Genomic DNA, 21120 nt, shown 5'->3' with positions numbered 1-21120 from the left:
TGGTTTTACTTATACCTTAGATGAGTAGAAATCTGAAAGTTTGACATCTTATTCTATGAATGTCCATTTTCTATTACTATAATGAAATACCTCAGGCTGCTATTTCTTTGCTTACAAAGAAAAAGGGTTTACTTAGTTTACAATTTTGGAGGTTGAAAGTTCAAATACTGTGGCACAGGCTCTGACAAGGGCCTCCTTGGCTGTGTTACCTCATGGTAGATGGCATCATGGTGGAAACTCCTACTGGAGAAGAAGTCACATGCTATGATGAGAAACCAGAGTAGGAGAGGGGCATGCTTACTCTTTTATACCAATCCTCTTACAAGAACCAACTCAGGGTCCCATTGAATCTCTTCCAAGGGCAGAGACCACAGTGACCTCCCACTAAGCTTCACCTCTTAAAGGTCCACTACTTCTTAACCATGCTACACAGGGGACCAAGCTTTTAACAAATGAACTTTTGGGGGATAAACCACATCAAACCATAGCAATAAGGCTCTGAGGAAACAGGAATCATCATCTCATGAGGGTGGAGGGAATGCAATTGGTATAGTCCTTGTGGGGAGACACTCAGCAATATGTAGTAGAATTATAAACGAATTTACCCTTCGACCCAAGCCTCCCACTTCTTAGAATACATAAACTGACAAAAATGTAAGAAGCTGTATGTAGAAGGCTGTTTGTTGCTCTTTGTAATAACAAGAGACTGGAAATAAAACAGTTTCTGTCTTAGAGAACTAATTGAACAAATTAGGTTGTATTCATATGAAGCACTGCTATGCAACTCTAAAAGAAATGAGGAATAACTACAACATGTAATTCTGTGGATCACTACATATATGGACCACTTGGATATATATTACTAAGTAAAAAAAAGCAAGATACAAATCAGTGTGGTGTGCTCTAAGAAGGGTGTGTGTGTGTGTGTGTGTGTGTGTGTTCATACAGGCAGGCAGTACATAATGACATTTTGATCAGTGACTGACTGCTTATGTGATGGCACTCTCATAAGATTATATTGCTTAGACAAGTGCAGTGGTACATACCTGTAATCCTAGCTACCTGGAAGGCTGAGGCAGGAGAATTGGAAGTTCAGGGCCAACCTCAGCAACTTAGACCGTGTTTCAAAATAAAAAGGGCTGAGGATGTAGCTCAGTGGTAAAGCTCTTGGCCAGCACGTGCGAGGCCCTGGATTTAACTGCCAATACAGGGGTGGGAGCATGGAGGGCTCTCTATTGCCTAGTAACATACATGGTAATCTTTGTTTGTCTGAGTACACTTATGTTCACATAAGTTGCCTGACGTTATTTCTCAGAACATATTCCCATCATTAAGTGACACATAACTGTATATTTATATAGGTTGAGAGTTTTGAAAAACAACAGATGGAAAACCCAAAGCTTAATCAAAACAGTTGTGAAAAAGTGAGAGAACTGTGACTTTTCTGAATGTACCTTGTTTGTATATTTGACTTTTAAAAAACTAGTTGTAGATGGACACCATACCTTCATTTTATTTATTTATTTTTATGTGGTGCTGAGGATCAAAGCCAGTGCCTCACACAAAGCGCTCTAGCTCTACCACTGAGCTACAACCAGAGCCTTGTATGTTTGATTTTGGAACAAAGTAAATGCTTTGCAAAATTCAGAAACAAAGTTAAATAAAAATGAAGAGGAAAAGAAATTCCTAGGAATTGAAAGCAAAATGAAACAAACCCTTGTGCCATATTGTAGGCTTAAGTATGCAAAGAGGAATTATTGCTGGTCATTTGAAATGTAGTCATTTGTACATTTCTAATGCCATGTAACGTAAGGGAGAGGAGAACTATAAAGAGATCATAAATTATTGACAATGGTTGTATTGTCAGTAATAATACTGGCATTGTTATTTTGACTAACAGCATGGTCTGTTAGTTGGTCTGCCCTATTCCCTGTTTCTTCCTCCTTCCTCTGCCTGAATAGTCCTGGCCCAGGCTGATGACCATAGTGGCAGGTGGCTGCTTTCTCCCTCCCAGCCCTTTTCCACTTATTTCTCACTTCTGCCCAAAGACTTCTTCCTGCCGGCAAAGGAAGTGTCAGGAAACTAACTGGATATGGTTAACTTAAAGCTTCTTTGTATTTGAGGTCCCAGCTCTGTAGGTTGTGGCCCACCCGAGCCATTCTGGAATAAATTTTAAAAATAGAGGAACTGGAAATATGAACAAATTTTGTGTACCATCATGTGTGTATGTATGTAAGTGTACATACATACATTCACAAGCACATATGTATACATGATTGCATAACACTGATTCAAATCAGTTTTCCCAACAGCATTGATGTTAGTCCTTCCTTAGACCTACAGTCACCCATTTACATGACTGGAGCATCCAAACAAACCCTACATGGAAAAATTCTGATATAAGACTTTTTTACTTTGAAAACTAATCTCTAGTTCAGTGTATTACCCCTGGTTACTGTGAGACCGCTCAGGGATCTGCTTGATGAGAAATGAATTGATTTATAACAAGTCCAGTAGATTTTGAGTTAGTTCTAAACACATGTATGAGGGATTGTGTATGGAGTGTAATATTGTCAATTGTATTTTTAAAATGCTGTATTTAATATTTATACCCATTAAAAATGTGTGAAGGAGCTGGGGATATAGCTCAGTTGGTAGAGTACTTGCCTGGCATGCACAAGGCCCTGGGTTCAGTCCCCAGCACCATCGGGGGGAAAAATGTGGCAATAAGACTAAACTTAAGTTGCTATTATTGCACCAGAAGTATTAAAAAGAATTGTTGATTTTCTGCAGTGCTGTTACGAAAAGACTCAAGCATTAGCTGTTTTTTTTTGTTGATTTCTTTTTTTAAATGAAATTAATAAAATCTCTTTTCTGCATAAATTTTAGCATGGGACTCATGATGCCATTTAATATTTCTGTGGTGATTCAACCGATGTAGTGTATGCAGTTAACACACAGTTCCCTCCAGCTTGGCGTGTTTGCTCCTTTTAGAAGCCATATGCTGCACATTAAATCAGTTCACCTTGAACGTGAGGACTAAACAAGCTATTCTTTTCAAGAACCATTATGAAAAGCTTAGGCTGCTTGTCTGAAGGTTTGGCTGGAGAAACGTGCAGCTGGCAAATAAAATGCTTCATTTAGAAGATGACCAAAGGATTTGTTAGGAATCTTGAACTCACTTAAATTTCACTGAGAAATGTACATAAGCTGTATCTTGATAAGATACAATGTTGATTTTGTTCAGAAAGTAGCTTCACGTACTAACTTTGAGCTCACTATTATTTATAAAATTAAATACTATATACTTATTGTTTATACCTCTGGCCTAGACCTCTCCTCCACACCCCAGACCTGTATATTAACTGCCTCTCCCCAAGTCCACATAGGTGTATCACAGGTGTCTCAGTCATATCCAAAACAGACCTTGATTTTCCCCTCCAAAATTCACTCTCCAAAATATATTTTATATATATCGACTTCTTCATCTTTTCTCTATTCTAAACCACCATCCTTTCTTCTCTGGACTGCTGTAGTGGCCTCCACTATTATCTTCATGTTCCTGCACCTTCCCATTCATTCAGCTTTGTAAACCTAAATCAGATCGTGTCCCATTTAGACCGTCTGATGTGCCTTTAAGCTAAATTCAAACAGTTACCATGGACTGTATGTAAAGCCTGATGTGGTGTGACCCTTCATCCCGCTCTAATCATTACACTGAACAAAGTTAATTCCATTGATATTTGATGTCCTTCCCTGATGTGTAACACTGTTTAATACATGCCATTTGAACACTCTTTTATAGGAAACTGTGGTTTTCAAGTATGAATTCTGAATTTTGCATGTAGCTGGTGAACTCTCTTAATAGTCAGTCATGCCTCTTTGTGCCCTAGAACCCTGGTTTTTATCACTTTAATTGTGCACTTCACATTTTTACTCAGGCCTGTTTCTTGTTTCTTAGAGAATAAAAAGAACAAGGAAGAAATCTTGTAGAGATGTAATGATCTGTTCTTTCTTCCAGTTGGTCAAGGTGAGGGAAAAAGTGAAGGATGATGCACCCAACCTTCTCGCCAAATTTGACGAGATCTATGGGAAATTGCACATAAATGGCCAGATCACCACTTATTCACTGGATACTCTGCTCTGCCGTACCCCCAGGGACAAGAAGTCCCATACATTGCTATTAAACAAGAGGACAATCAGCCGTCGGACCTTCCAGCCCCTCAGCCAGTCCCTGTTGGCTGAGTAACCTCATTTTCAGACTTCTTCAGGTCTAAGGGGCCTGCTTCAAGTGAACGGTTGGCTTTTCTGAGATGTCAGGCATCTAACTTTGGTTGACGCTGTGCTAACACCAAGTCTTCTCCCTAAGTCCTGAGTCATTGAGTGCTGACATGATGATCAGAGAAATTATTATGTTGTGCCACTGTGAAGACCCAGATCAGTCAGAGAAAGCTCCACAACCTCAGAAAGGAGACTTCCCCTGTACGAGCTGCTGAGGGAAGAACGTGGACATGCTCAACGGGGACCCCGACAAGCACCTTAAAAATTGGCCTTCACTAAATGTGGTCAATTCGGACTAATTTTTTTCAGGGAATAGTTGCTTGCAAATTATACCCTTGCTGAATTTAAGAGATCTAAACCCCTGTCCTACCGTATTGGAAAACATGGATTTTCATAGTGTCCTGCCATCATTTTAGCTCTTTGACCCTGAAAAGGTACGTGAGGCTCATTTTAGCATCTCCAAATAGTGCTTACATGTGGTTGTATAATAATTTGAAATTTTCATTTAAGTTCAGTAGAGTCATATTTTCTCAAAAATAAGAGAAATAAAAACACACCTAAGTAAACTTCTTGTGATTGTGTTCATTTTGTCAGCAGCACAAACAAGACCAGAATTTAGTTTTCAGGACAGATAAGCCAAATTTAAATGGTTACTGTTTTGGTCAGGGGTGAGCCACGTACTTTTCAAAATCAATGCCAGTGTAAATGATAATGAGTTTTCTTTGTGGATCATAAATATTTGGTCCTCTAGTTCATCTCATTTGTTAATGATCTCTTTCTTTCCTTGGAAGCCTTTGCTCTGCCCCCTATTTAAAAAAAAAAAAATGTGTGGTGAGAGCAGGTCAGCATTTTTACATACTTAGGATGAATTTTACATACTGGCCACTGATGTGCAGGATACACAGCAGCCCCGCATCAGTCGTGCCGTTTGTTTCTGAAGGTCCACAGAGAGGGTGGGCCCAGCAGCGGACTCCAAGAGTACTGCATACTTTCTTTCCTGCTACTTCCAAAACACTGCTTTAGTGTTATTCTCAGGCAAGAATTGACCATTGAATCAGACATTTTAGAGTAGGAGGAATCTTCTGAGTCTCCTAATTAAACTCCTTCATTTTTTAGGTTGATGACTTGTCAAATTTGGCATTACTAGTTTGTGGTGTAGCTGAGATAAAAGCTATATAGTCTAGAATCCTTCCCACCATACCATATTGTATGAGTCCTTTAAGGGATAGGATGCTAAGGGCTCCTGTGACTTACTGCGTGGCCAGGAGCTTGCCTCTGGTAAACTGGAATAACACCAAGCTCCTCGGGTTTTTGAGGATGAACCGAGATGCTGAATATGAAGCCTGCAGACAGTGCCAGACACAGTAAGTGCTCCACAAATAGCCACTGTTGATACCACCTTCTTAGGCAGCATGCACAACGCTTGCCCCTAGTTGAAGAATTACATAAACAAATTTAGTTCTTTCTCCTCAGAACTATCCAAAGAATCTCTTTTACTTGTGCTCTATGAAACATTAGGCAGCCCCATATAAGGGATTAATTATCTTCATAGATGCTTAATGGCTTCTGTGTGTGTGTGGTGTTCAAAAGGAAAAAAAAAAGCATTTGAATTTCTTGAAGTCTGAGGGAACAACAAGGCATATTTCCTGTTCCCCCAACTTATCTTGGATCTTGTCTAACATTCACAAAGAACCTTTAGACAGCTGTAAGCCCTGGGTGAGTGTGGCACTGGTCATTAGCTAATGACCATTCATTAGCAAAAAGAAGAAAAAAGCTATTTTGTGAGCAAAAAAATAGCAGCCTTCCCAATCCCTGCTATTCCCCTTGAAGAGGGTAGCTGGTGCTTCGCTGTCTGCAGAAATTGGACCATTTCACCTGTTCCCAGAAGTTTAGTACAGAGCTAAGTATGTTATAATGTTCACCTCAAGATAAAAGGTGGTTGTAAACCATCAAAGAAAAAGTGTTCAATATAAGTTATGATGGGTACTTCATTCTTTAAAATTTGTTCATTTCTTTGAAAACAAAAACGATGTTTCTTTGCAATCACTAATTTTCCACAATCATCCACTTCTGTTCATGAGAATATTTGATTGGACAGAACATCTTATTCCTCAGCTCGGATACCTGTGTAGACTGTTTTACTTCCTGTTGATGTCTTGCCCCAGAATCCAAACCTCAGGATGGTAACCAGTAGAGATACGAGAAAGAAACAAAAAGATATCTCCTAGTTTTAGTTGTGACCAAAATATCCAATAAGAACAGCTTAGAGGAGGCTTATGATTTCAGACATCTCAGTCCATAGACGGCCAACTCCATTGCTCTGAGACCAAGATAAGGCAGCCCATCTCGGGGAAGGGCCCAGCTGAGAAAAGCTGCTCAGCTGATGTCAGCAAGGAGGAGGAAAGGTCTGCAAGAAGATATACCTCTCCAGGACACGCCCAAGGTTGACCTACCTCCTGCAGCCACAACTCACCTGCCTACAGTTATCTCCAGTCCATTCAAACTAAGACAGACTAATTAAATAACAGCTCCCATAATCCAATCATCTCACCCCTGAACATTCCTGCACTAACACAGGAGCTTAATTGGAGTGATATTAGGGATAGTGTTCTGGGTATCACTGTCAGAAGCACTCCAAAACTGTGGCTTTGAACACCAATCACTTTATTATTTCTTCTCATTATCCTAGGAATTAACTGGGGTCAACCAGGTGCTTCTTGCTCAGGGTTTCATGTAAGTAAAGTCATCATCAGATTATGACCGAGACTGGAGTCAGCTTGAAGATTCCTCACTCTGTACTTGTGGCAGTTGATGTTGGGACCTCACCTGGGGCTGGGGCTAGAACTCCTACACATAGCTTTCTTAGAGCATGGTGGCCAGGTTCCAGGAATGAGTGTCCCCAGAGGATCAGGCAGAAGCTGTTGTCCTTTTATGACCTGGCATCAGAAGTCATGGGATTACTTCCACTAAAGTCATATGTCCACCCAAATTCAAGGCAGGGGTGGACACTCCACCTGTCAGTAGTGGGAATGTCAATGAATTTATGGACTATTACTGATTTTCTTTTTCTTCCAACAACTCTATACTTTTCTCCTTTCTTATTACTACTTCGCTAATTAAGACCACTGCTATCAGGCATCTGTCTTTCAGCTATCCTCTGTTCTGCAGCCTGAGTGAGGTTATCCAAAGTTTGTTCTTCCCCCTGCTTAAAACCTCCTAAGATTCCTCATGTCCTTCTGGATAAGGCTCAGACCTAATGTGACTTAGAAGTCCCTGCATACACTGACCCACATTTGCCCATCCAGCTCCATCCCTTGCTCCTTCGTACCCCTTCCCCCCACATCTCAGTGACTGGCTCACTCCTACTCATTGTTTTCAGCTCACAACTCAGACATCTTTTCATCTGGGGAAGCTGTATGGGCCCACCTTCCTTCTCAAGTGAACTACCCGAGTATTCTGGTCCTTCACTTATCAAAGCATTTATCGTGTGTCTGTCACTGCTCATCTTCTGTGCTTCCCTGGACTTAGGTGCCATGTCTGTCCTGTCCTCCACAATTTGCCCCACGCCTAGCATAGTAGGTGAATAAATCAAAGGATTAGGACTTATGTAAATTGCTAACCCATTTAACTATATATATATACATATCATATATAATTATGTGGGTGCTCATCACGATCCCCCATGGACAGAGTTTTCTCCCCAGATTCAGTGCTGTGGTCTGAATGTTTGTGCCCTGTCCCTCCACCACCCCAATTCATATGTTGAAATCCCAGTCCCTAAGGTGATGGAGACTGGAGATAACTAGGTCATGAGGGTGGGTCCCTTGTAGATGGGATTGATGCCATTATAAAAGGGGCCTGAAGAGGCTTATTTGCCCCTTCCACCCTGTGGAGAGGGTGGTGTCTGAGAAGCAGAAGGTGGCCTTTACTAGACATAGAGTCTGCTAGACCTTATTCTTGGACTTTCCAGCCTCCAGAACTGAGAGAAATAAATTCCTGTTGTTTATAAGCCAATCAGTTTTTGTGGCATTTTGTAATAATAGTCTGAATAGACTATGACACTCAATACCAAACACTCCACATTTAGACCACTCCAAACTTTGGCTCCTCTCATGATACACGTTTTTCTCCTCCTGCTAAATGCCTTCAATCTCCAACATCATTTTCTGCCAATTTTCAAGGTCCAACTCATGTGTCATCTTTCCCATAAGACATTTCCATGCTGTTTAAATCTACATGTATTTGTCATTAATTTCATCAAATCTGTAATGAGCATCTACAAAGGACAAGGCACTTAGGATCCACAAAGGCTCTTAGGATTCACAGGAAATTGACAGGCAGCTCCCTTTCCCAAAACAGAACATTTTTAAGCTGCCATCTTGACCCTAAGGACCTTTGGGTCTACTTACCTGCTTGTGTCTTCTAAAAGTGGTCCTCCTAATACTAGAGTGATCAAAGCCAAACATCAAAGTAGACTTGGTTGTAAAAAAGACCAATCCTGGGCAATGACTATTGACAGCTTTGTTGAGAAAAACATAAACACGGGAAAAACACAAACTTTTAATCAATTCATAGTAAATATGACTGGGAAATTATAGTGGGGAGGTAAAGATTTACCTGCTACAATTTCAGACAGACGAAATTGTAGATTTCTCTATATCTTTGCAAGCTAACTAAAATTTCTTATGAACTCTGATTATATTGAGAACCTGAGAATGGGGATCATGGGAGACTTGATCTTGCTTGAAGGATACTTTAGTCTTTGATTTCTTTGAAGTAAGTGTTTGATATTTTTAGATATGTTCTTCCTATACTTTTTACATCCAAGATGATAGCTGAGCATCAGTCTGTGGTCCAATTTTAGCATGCGTCAGAATCACCTGGAGAGCTTGTTAAAACACAAATTGCTGGGTCCCAACCACAGACTCTGGTTCTGCACATCCAAGGTAGAGCCAAGAATTTGCATTGCTAATAAATTCTCAGGTGATGCTGTTGCTACTCTGGGCGATGCACTTTAAGAACAGGTGATGTGAGAAAACGCTTGTGTTTCTGGTGTGGGGGAGACTGAGCTTCACACCCCATTTTTACTCCTCTTTGGTTTCACTTGTGAGGAGGAAATAGGTATGAAATCTGGCTCTGTCCATGCACCCAAGGGATCTGCCCTGGTGCCCATGTTGGTCCCAGGAGGCTATTGATTTATTTTTTCAAAAAGAATCACTTTTAATTATCTTTGTAAAGATTATTCTCTTATGCTTTTATCGGTGCACTATAATTACACACAATAGCAGGGTTCATTGTGACATATTCGTATGTGCATATGATAATTTGCATTATTTCATTCCCCAACCCACTTCTGGGGTCATGGCCTCTGCCATCTGTCCCTATTCATAAGTACCCTCACTCTGCTGTTGCCTCAAGCTGACCCCAGGCCCTTCTTTGATTCAGGAGTCCCAGGGCATTATGAATTAAGGACAATAAAAACTATATGCATTTATTGCTTTCAAATATATATTAACAAAGGAATCTATGCAAACTAAGAGAACATATGGCATAACTGCTCAGAGCTTGACTAAAATAACCAACGATTCAAATTTACTGTGTAATATTTTTATCTACAAATTTGACTTGAGGAGATTAAACTGGGTTGGTAAACTAGCCATGAAAAGATCACAACGGCTGAAGTTATGATCAGTAAAATTTGATATGCATAAAAACTGTGTCATGATCCAAATCATTGTAAACTTGATCCCAATGTGAATGACTTGAGAAAAGTGAGAATGAAATGATACTTTAAAAAAGGAAATGGAAACGCTTTGCCCATATTTTAAAGAAAATGAATGAAGACATTAAACAAGCTTGAATATTATTAGCTCAAAAGTATCCTCTCAACAAAAATTGGTTGCTATTGGTGTAATTCTGATTTAAATGCCTTTTATTCATATTCATATTCATATTCATATTCATACTTTGACATGAATTCAAAACAAAGAGATTTAAAAAGTGCCCTTGGGATAGAAAGCTTGCATTCTACAGGACTTGGCTGTGGCTGTGGCTCAGTGGAAGAGCGCTTGCCTAGCTCGTGTGAGGCACTGGGTTTGATCCTCAGCACCACATAAAAATAAAAAACAAATAAAATAAAAGCATTCTGTCCATCTACTACTACTACTACAAAACAAATAGTTTTAAAAAAAGGGGTAACTGGGCAGATGACTATATGATTACAATTGGGATAAACACCAAGTCCAGAGTACTACTTGAACCAGTGACACATACAATAAGTAGCTGTTTATGCACATAGTGTACGAATAAGATGAATATTTCTGATCTTTTGTGACCCCAGTTGTCAGTGTTACTCATTTTGACACTATAACCCATTGCCTTGTGCTATTAAAGAACTTTTCCTCCCAAATTATATCTGGTCTCTTCTAAAGGACAGTTTTCTACACTTCTATTATATGATCCCCACATGCCTATGAAGCATACATAAGACTAAATAATTGATAGGGCCTTCATATTTTTTAAACAAGCAAATTAATTAAAGGTAGATTTTAGTTAACAGGTGCAGTCTGCTATGATATGCTTTAAGCTCTTCAGTTTCTCATAAACTGGTTGCTCCCTGTTTCACATAATGACAACCAAGATTTGGAGAAGTGAAATAGCTTGGCCCATGCAGGGGTCCTGGACCAGCGAGTGCATTCATAGACTGCACCAGAGCCCCTCTGTCTTGTATTTCTGAATTCAGGGGGGTTCCCCCGGAACTTCCAAGGAATCATTTAATCAGAGAAAGAAGTGATGTGGAGAGGGCTGGGGGAAGTTGAGGGTGGGCACAAAGGTTCCAGTACAACTTTTGAAGTGGCTAATAAAAGAGGATGAAGCAGTTGCCCGGCTGACCTTCTTCCAAAGGCTGTAGGCTCCAGGGGCCTCAGAGACAGCATTATCACAGCCATTGAAGATGGGGTTGGGGAAAGAAGGCCCTAGAGGGAAAGAGAAAAACACGCTGGCCTCTTAATCACTACCCTGCAGCCAACACCCTCCAAAGCCGGCTGGCTTAGGATAGGAGAGGAAGCCTCATTTAATCAGGTTCTACAAGGGAAGAACTAGGAGCCTCAGAGATGGCCTGCAGGGTACTGTGCGTCCTGGTCTGTGAGCTGCAGACAGCCTGGAAATGCATAGGTGGATTACAGTGATGCTTTCTAAATCCCTCATCTTTCCTGATTCCTTTTTTCCTGCTCTAAATCAGGCCAAGCTGCTCACCCAGAAGAGCCCAGAGTCACCCTCTCCCATAATCCCCCAAATCTCCCTCCCTCTCAGACAGCAAGATAGTCCTGTTGAATTGAAAGTGACATCACAAAGGAAGATGTAACCCTGCATTTGTGACTGCCCGACAATATGATTCCTGCAATTAAGAAGCAGAATCTGCTGTGTATCTCACCATAGCCCAGGGGCACCCATTATGTAGCCATGAGGTTCAAGAGAATTAAGGTAACCTTCAGTTTCTTAGCTAGAAATTACAGGACTGATGTCAGGTGCTATGAGAGGTATGTTCTGGTTGCAGCTGACACAGGGTGGCTGCATATAAGGCCAAAGACAATTCTACACAAATGGTGCTGTTGGGAAGCCAGGAGAGAACCAAGCAACTCAGCAGGTGGCTTTGGAGTCAATGGGTTTATCTCTCTATAAAATGATAGAGAGTGCAGGAAATGTCATTTCCAATTCAGATTAGCAGAATCATTTCTTTGCTCAAGTGGTAGGTCAATCACAAGAACAAGGATATTTATGCTAGGGTTTATTAAAGAAGGGAAAAATTAACATATAATAAGACTTAGTATTTGCCAGGCTCTGTGCTTTGTATACATTATCTCAGTGAATCTTAAGGAAAACTCCATGAGGTACTTTACCCCATTTCACAGATGAAGAAACTGAAGCTCGGAGAAGTTAAGATGCTTGCCTGTGCAGATAGCATTAGGGAGTAGAAGAGAACAGTATTGGAAAACAGGCAGTTGAATGTGAGAGCTCATGTGGTTAGTGCAATACATGTCTGTATCGCCCTCCCCAATGGCGCTTCTGTGTGCATGTGTGTGTATCTGTATTTGTGTTTGTGTGTGTGTTTGCACTATTCCCTGGCTGACCTGCTTTACTTTACTAGCAAGTATCTGAAAAACTTAGAATAAACAGCAGAGGGCGCCCAGAGTCACTATTTTTTTAAAGGTACTAGTGTTCAAAAATGTCTTCCATTTTTGGAATTCAGACAGAACCGAGGTCCACGCTGCAGGCTACACAGGCAAGTAGCTTTGGATAGGTTTTCAGGGAGATGTAAAATATTATCTTCACCCAGGTTAATAATTACCTGGTGTTGAAAGGGTATTCAGAAGAGAGGAAAAACTAAAGTTGATCAATTGCAGAAAGCACACCAATGTATGTGTGTGTTGCTCACGCCTGTGCATGCATGTGAAACACGCTAGATATTTCCTGAGGAAACATCATGAAAGAAAAAGAGTGATGATTTTTCTCACTTGGAAAAGGTATTTTTTTTTTCTAAATTAGGAAGATGAAAAAAACTTACAATTCGTTCACCTTTGTTTGCTAAAATAACAACAGTATGTGAAAGAAGTGAAAAGGAATTAAGGTGTTAATGATTTGGATTTTCTATCTACCCTACCAAATCCATCATGAAGTAGTCAGCCAGATTATCTTTTCCTGTCATCATTAGCAATGTAAAAACTCTTGCAACATTCCCCATTTAAGTAGGAACACTTGGTATTCTGGTGTACTTATCATCAATCATTTCTAAGAACTGGTCAAGGATCAAATTTCTATTCTACAAATTTTTCATATATATATATATATATATATATATATATATATATATATATATATATATACAGTCTTCATAGATTACTAATGATAAGATGGGGGTTCTAGTAAAAGCCATCCCTGACAGAGACCAGAGACAAGGAGGAGGAAAAGGGCAGATGCTCTTGCTCAGGATGACTTTCTCATGAGTATTCAATAAATAACTCTTGGAACCTACCAAAGTACCTGGAGGAGACTCTGAGCAAAATTATCAAGAGTCTATTTTCCCTGGTAAACAAATGGAGAGGACAGACTAAAACTAAAATATCCTAGAATAACTAAAGGTGGAAAAGAATTGATCAAGGATCAAAATGTCAAATGCTTTAAACAGGGTCCACTGAGATAAAGGTATTGAGTAAAAGGCTTGAGGGAAATCCTATGATAGATGATATTCCTTTCATGTTTGTTTTTCTCACTTATGAAAACAAACCAACCCAGGGCCCCTATGTTGATGGCTGGCCATCTGGTCATACTCCTCCAGGAGTCTGAAGTTGAGTGGCCGATTGGTCTCTCTTGACACGAAGTGTTAAGGAGGCTTTTTGCCATGCAGGGTTGGAGGTAGAGGGCTGGCTTGTTATGGCAACATTCTATACTGCTATGCAGGGAAGACATGCTGTATTATATGCAACGCTCCCTTTGCAAGTAGAGATTCAGTAACATGAAGCTCACTGATGCAGGTTCTGTCTTGGCCAAGGAGAGAGTTAACCTGTAAGCCAACTGGGGTGGATGGTCGCTCGGAGCTCCTATAATCCTGCTGTTCCACAGCCTTTGCCTCCCCCTTGGAATAAAAATATTGAACTCAGTAGGTCAAGGGTCTGGCCCAGATGTATAAACCTTTTCTTCATATGGACTATCCATGTTTGCTTTTAAAAGTCTTTTTCTTCTGCAAACATTTCACTTGGCATGTATAGATCTGACTTTGAAGTTACTATTTAACTCTGTTGAAATCCTCTTATGTGCAAACTCCTGGATGCACATAGAGGGGGGGTCAAAGACAACCAGCACATTGTTACCCCCCCCAAGTAAGCAAATATCCTCCATCTTAAATCTTCTAAGACCAATAGGTGACACGAGTCCCCTCGATGTCGCAAGCCAGCGGGGCTACAGTGGGCTGGGTACAATTTTGCCTTCTGTTCACATAGCAATAAAATAATGTCTTGTGATTTTTTTTTCCTCCTCAAATTTTACTTCCTCTTTTTATTTCTCTGTTCTTCTATTTTCTGTCTTCCCCATCATTTTGTTAATGCTTCTCCCTTTGAAAAAAAATCTTAGGTCCCTTTTTTTGGGGCTCTTTCGTGACGGTGGAGTTTGGCTTCCTGTGTTCTCCTCTTTCACTCACTGACTCAGAGTAGAGGTTGCTTTACTGGAACTCAGGAGAAACCAGAGGTTTGCTTTCAGTCCTATTTCCTACCCTCCCTTCCCCCAGAAAAAAAAAAAATTATCTCAGGGAGAAGATCTGAACATGTTACAGTAACGTTTTACACAGCTATGCAGGGAAGCTGTTGATATAAGCAAGCAACACACCTCAAAACCATTTTCTTCAGTGGTTACTTGAAGCTATGTCCTGTAGAAGAGCAGTAAGGCCACTCGGAGCTGCCACTTTGCTTCACTTTTGCACGCTGAAGGTCTATGCACTCTTTGATATGAATCACATCCCTTGGAGTAGGGCAAGGGCTAGAACAGCCAATGCAAACTTTACTGCAAACCAAGATGCATTTCCACTTTCCCAGTTTGTTCAGAAAAAAAAAAAAAAAAATTAGCAAGTGTCTATTTTCCCTGGTAAACAAATGGAAAGGACAGACTAAAACAAAATGGCTTTGCAAGTTCCAGGCCTGATGTTCAGACACCTCCTAACAACCTTAGATCTAGGCAGAAAGGCCAACTCTGGGGCTATATCCTCCATCCTCTGCTCACAGCTTAGAAGATGCTTCTTACCACAAAACTAAAAATAACTCGTTAATTTTACCTTTTTCGTTTTGTTTTGTTTTAATTCAAGGCAACCAAATTGCATTTGTCTGTAAGGAATTTTCATTTTTATGTTGGTCCCATTCATTCATTCTTAGAATTGACAAATGAATAAAGGACCCTATTGAACCTTTGGGCAAGAAGCAAAAGACATGTGAGATAGGGAAAGTGTGTGGCCTATGGTGATGACCATGGCCAAAGAACTAATAGTAATGTTCTTTGTGACCCAGTTGGAGAACACTTCTAGGTAAAGCACTGCTTCATCCCTGGCCTCACAGCCCCCAAGCACATTGGAGAAGTAAAAGACATTGGTCCACAGCAAGCCTGCCTAGTTATTCTGGAAGCCTCCTAGTCGCCTATGATTGTTATTTAATGCTATTGAGACTGTCTTTCACTCCCCCCACCCCGCCCCATTTAGCTGTTAATACTTCCCCATCCAAAATAATAAGTAAAGAGGAAAGAAGACCAACCTACATAGAGTGAGCCACGGCTGGACTTTTTCCAGTCAGTTCCAACAGAACCACATTAACTTGCTAAAGAAATTTACCCACTGACAATAACGACAGCATGACGGGGAAGCTGGAGTCATTGTTTCATGTGTCCCACTGTTACTAGCTGTAGTGGCTCAGATTTTTAGATATTTAACCTGCATCCAAACGTGTGACAGCACTTTCCTGGTAACTTGTAGTTCAACGAAGAATAGAAAATGAAAACCATCCTTATCACTGTAGGATCCCTTTGTACCGGTTTCCAGAACTGGGGGAGTTTTCTGCTCCTCACGGTCCTGTTTCCCTAGTTGATACTGCTCTGCATTCCCTCCAGATGAAAAAGGGGCAGCATGTGTTCTAGTGGTAAAAAGTCTCAGGAAGGGGCACCCCTAGGAGCAGATCCCTCCTCTCTTCCCTGAAACACTGGTCTGGAACCCCAGAAACCATCTTAAATGACAACAGTTTGTAAAACAAATATCTATCAAAGCCTCAGCCGGTCTTAAGAATGCCATCTGGTTGAAGTCTAAGTAACCTCAGCAGCATGTAAGACCAAGGACAGTGATGTCTAGCTGTGCAAGCTGGATCTCAATCAAAGGCATCTGGCAGAGGGTGGGAAGGGGAGGCTGAGATCTGAGGCTGCCCCTTCCTAGAGTTAGCTCTTACTAAACCACCCAAACACACTGTGGTATTCATGGGGGCTGTGACCCTGCCCCTTTTGCTCCACCGTGAAAACAGGGCACATGGCGTTACCTCGCAAAAGACCTCCAAGGGCTTCGCTCACACGGCAAATCAATATCGAAGCAGCCTGGTACCTACCGTGTGGCCCCACAGACTCTCCAGCCTCAACCCTCACGCTTCCCTTGCTCATTCTTTCCGCCCAGGCCTTCTCACAGTGCCTCCAAGACCCTAGCACACTTGTGCTTCCGGCCTTTGCCCTTGTTCTTCCCTCTGGTCTTCTTTCAGAGAGCCCTTCCTGACCACCTGCTCTTTATAAATTGCACCTGCTCTGCTCTCCAGCCCATATCCTGCCTTTAAAAAAAGTAGCCCTAACTACTCGCATTTTATATTTATTTCTCTATTATTCGTCTTCCTTCTAGGAAAGGGGTTGGCAAGCTGCAGCCGTAGGGCAAAATCACACTTGCTGTCTGTTCACGGCCTCTGGCTGCTTCCACACCACAGTGGTCAGGCTGAATCATTGCAATAGAGACAGGGCAGTCTGCAAAGCTGAGAATATTGTTTTATCTGGTCCTCTACAGAAAATGTTTGCCACCTGTGCCCCAGACTGTGAGCCCTATGAGGGCAGAGACTTTGTCTCTTTTGTTTGCTCCTGTATCTCCAGCTCACAGAATATTGTTTGGCATGGAGTAGGTGATCCATAAATATTTACTGAATGATTGAACCAACGGATGAATAATCTATTCAAATGCATTTAGAAAATGCTTTTTTAAAAAAAAAATTCAGCAAGTATTTATTGAGTACCGAATTGTGCCAGTCATTGGATTCTATGCAGAAAATAGCCCAATGATGAGAGAACAACAAATTCAAAGGCTCTGGGAAGAATGTCACATTCCAGGTAAGTGCCAGCTGCTACTGGGGCTGTAAAGAAAGATATCTGTCCCAGGTATACACAGAGGGTGAGCTTGAGGATGAGTTCTCCAGGTAAGGAGAAGTGTGAGGGGAGCTACAGGCCCAGTGGAATGAGCTTTGGCCCAGAGGGGGCAGCCACAGTTCCCCGGGGGAGCCGCTGGCAGTTTGGAAGATGAGATTGCTCACAGGGGGCTTGCGCAACTTCTTCAGGGGGCGCTGCAGAATCTCTCCCTTCATCTTTCTGATTCTACTTCCTGGTTATCACTTAAATTTTGAAAGAAAACAGTAATGCTTCACAGAAAGGCTACCCTTTGTTCTGCCAAGGTCTTCAGGCCCAACACAAACCCTCTAAATGCATCTTTTGAGGTGATACCTGGGGTACATTAGATCAAGTTTTCACAACCTCTTGACATTTAGGGCCAAGTAATTCTTCGAGTTAGGGGAGGCTGTCTTGTGCATTGTGGGATGTTTAGGAGCATCCCTGCTCTCTAGTAGCGATCCCTTGCATGATAACAAATAATGCCTCTAGGCTGTCACATGTCACGGGGCAGGGGCAATATTACCCCCTGTTAAAAACCACCGCCTCGGACAGGGTCAGTGCAACCCACACCCTGGCAACGTGAAGGTTGGGCTTAAAGGGAGTTTTGAGGCCTGAGGTGCTGGGTCCTCTGCTCTCTCTCCACTTCTTGTGTTCTTGAATGAGAACTGCCTGTTCCTCTTCATCTCCACATGATCCCCCAACAAGACCATGACAAGTAAGCAAAGAATTTGAAGAATAAACCTTAGTTACTTCCTCACTTAGTGACCCAAGTCCGTTCTTCCCAGGACTCATGGGAACGTTGTTATACAGAAACATGCTAAGTTAAATATACAACAGGGTAGTAGAATACTACTCAACAGTAAAAACAAAGAACTAGCGCAAAAAGAACACAATAACATGCATGGGTGAATCTCAGAGGCAGAATACTGAGAGAGGAAGGAGGTCTCCAAAGTTCTATACCGTCGGACTCCATTTCTGTGTTCTTCTAGAAAAGGCAAATCCATAATTAGAACAGGTTATGGGGGCTGGGGATGTGGCTCAAGCGGTAGCGCGCTCGCCTGGCATGCGTGCAGCCCAGGTTCGATCCTCAGCACCACATACCAACAAAGATGTTGTGTCCGCCGAAAACTGAAAAAATAAATATTAAAAAAAAAGAACAGGTTATGGTAATAAGGGGTCAGGGGGAGAGTGTGACTACATGGGGGGAGCATGAGTGTGTCTTGGGGTGACAGAATTGTTAGGTGTCCTGCTTGCAATGGTGGTTACTTGAATCCAAGCATGTGTCCAAATTCATAAAACTACATGCCAAAAAATTTTACTTTTATATGAATGAGCCAAACAAAAAAGTAGTCTCTGAAGAATATGATGGGTTTCTAATAATGCATGTCTTCTTCTAACCACAATAAAGCATTTATCGCCATATTTGCAAAAAGGCACCAGGCAGCAAATCCCTGACCACGGGTGGTAACGGGGAGTGCCAAGGAGAGAGAAGAGAATCCACATTCTGGAACTGCTCGGAGCGCTTCAGCTTCCCTGCCCCAATTCCTCTTTCACTTTCCACAGAACAAGGTGATCTTCAGTTCTCAATCCAGGGTTACTCCAGAACTGTCTTAGCCCCCATGACCAGAAGAGAAAGGACGTTTTCTGAACCTGATGGATGTTGGGACAGATTTGCCAGTGTGCATTGAGGGGGCACACAAGGTCCCAACATGGCATCTGACATTTTGTGTAGGTGAAAAGGGCTCGTGGAAGGGAGAAGGGAGAGACTGTGGGAGTCTGTAGGGGAGACTGTCCAAGGCTCCAGGCGAGAGAGAGCATGATGAAATGAAGGTGGCTTTCGTCTAAAGGAGGTCCAGGCCCTGTGTGTTTATTCAGATGCCTAACATCACCAGATGCCCGTATGAAATGCTCGGTAAACCTGGGGACCTATCACTCCCCTTCTCATCTAGTCTTTTATCTATCTATGCTGAGAATGCAGGGCATCCAGAGCCTGTATGGGAAGGGAGTGGTGACCGCCCCCTGGCATTGAGCCATATATGTGACCAAAGGAGGATAAAAGTGTTCAACATTCCTGCTTTTTTTTTTTTTTTTTGCTTTTCTTTGAGGAACTGCTGGCTGTGGTTTACATGCACATGAAAGCACTGTTCAGAGGAAAAACACTGCTCATTTGCTTATGTAATAATAATAATAATAAATCACAGCATTATCACACCAGAAAAGAATGTGCTTGACTTCTCAGAGAATGAAATGCAGAGCGATGGTGGGTCATGCAGTGTTGTTCACCATGTCTTCATTTTATTTGTTTTTATGCTGGGCTAAGGCTGGAAGTCGGGGCTTCACATGTGTTAGGTAAGGGTTCTCCCACTGAGTCCCAGCCCCAGCCCCCTGACAGTTGTTCTTTAAGAGCTGCACAAAGACCAGGCGATGTCATAACAGCAAACAATGTACTTCTCTCTCTTTTATCATGTCATTCAACATTTTAAGTGATGTAATTTCTGATGGACAGTAGAAGCCTCTCTGAATTTCTTTTAGAGGGAGACTGGAACATCAAACATCTCCAGGAGATGTTGGTTCTTTTCCCCTTGATTGAATGTACACTGTGAAAAATGAGATAAATATTGCAACCCCTCTGTTTCTGCACCATGCAGGTAGAGTGGAGTGGCAGAGGGATTGGCTCATGGCTTCAGATCATCAGGGAAGGAGAATTTGGAGCTTTTCCATAGCATTTTATATCTTTAATTCTGTTTGATCCTCACAGTCACTCTTCTCTCCCTCTCCCCACTGTGATGGAAGGAAAGATTGTTTAATTCCCATTCAAAGAAGCTAGAGCCACAGCCTATGTAAGAATTTTCCAGAATTTCACATGGGGGCTAGTAGGAAATTGGGTATATATAAACCTGAGTCTCCTGACACCAGACACCATGGCTCCCTTCAGTTGACTGTGTTGCAAAAGTGTCATCTGGGTTCACCAAACAAAACAAAGACTCAGAGATGAAGACGGCTGATCTCTGGGTACTTCGCAGGAGCCAGTAAGAACTCCTTACTTCTCCTCCAGGCCCGAAGATAGGATATGTTCCTGCTTGAGACCTCTGAAGATTGACCTCAAACATCACCCCTACAGGAAGGCCTTTCTTTTTTTTTTTTTTTTTTTTTTTAAGAGAGAGGGGGAGAGAGAGAGAGAGAGAGAGAGAGAGAGAGAGAGAGAATTTTTTAATATTTATTTTTTAGTATTCGGCGGACACAACATCTTTGTTTGTATGTTGAGGATCGAACCCGGGCTGCACACATGCCAGGCGAGCTACCGCTTGAGCCACACCCCCAGCCCACAAGAAGGCTTTTCTGACCCATCCTACCCACCAAGAACTGACTGCTCCCTCAGTCGAGCCCCACTAACCTTAAACACAAGGTTATCTTTTTGTTTATGTAAATCTTCACCTGCCTCAGAGACTGGGTCTTGCTGCCACGTATTTTCAGGCCCTACAACAATGGTAGGCGCTCACTGCTCATGTGCTCGATGAAAACAGCATATATAATTCCATTATATACTTTAGAGGTGAAATTCAAAGGTGAGCTAGACAGGTAAAACCTTGAGAAAGTCGTTTTCTAGGCCTGTTTCTTACTTGTAAAAATGAGAATAATAAAATCATGAGTCTTGTATGAAGAATGATTGGCAAGGTGCCTGTGTCATTGTGCGTGCCTAACAGATGCTGGATGTTCATGGTAGCCAGGCTCCAAGATGGCCCCTGACATCTCTTACCTCTTGGTATCCACAATGTTGTGTGGTCCCCTCCTGCACTGAATAGAGTTCACCTATGTGACCCATAGGATATCAAAGAAATACCAGAGTGTGATTTCCAAGACAACATAAAAATTATTGAGACCTCTTCCTTGCTCTCTTGGATCACT

General features: G+C 41.8%; 1 protein-coding gene across 3 annotated transcripts in view; it reads left to right on the top strand.

Moving 5' to 3' along the window:
* Ptcd2 (pentatricopeptide repeat domain 2) overlaps positions 1–4838 on the top strand; it is a 29069-nt gene extending 24231 nt beyond the window's left edge. For all 3 annotated transcript variants that reach the window (XM_026393269.2, XM_026393270.2, XM_026393267.2), the window contains one exon: positions 4022–4838. In XM_026393269.2, the coding sequence (XP_026249054.2) occupies positions 4022–4249 (228 nt within the window). In that variant the 3' untranslated portion in view covers positions 4250–4838. The remainder of the gene's footprint in view (positions 1–4021) is intronic.
* The last annotated feature ends 16282 nt before the right edge of the window (positions 4839–21120 follow it).

The sequence above is a fragment of the Urocitellus parryii genome, chromosome 1 (genome assembly GCF_045843805.1).
Source record: "Urocitellus parryii isolate mUroPar1 chromosome 1, mUroPar1.hap1, whole genome shotgun sequence".
Classification (NCBI taxonomy): Eukaryota; Metazoa; Chordata; class Mammalia; order Rodentia; family Sciuridae; genus Urocitellus; species Urocitellus parryii.
The sequence above is the reverse complement of the archived record's forward strand: the minus strand, read 5'-3'. Positions and strand labels throughout refer to the sequence as shown.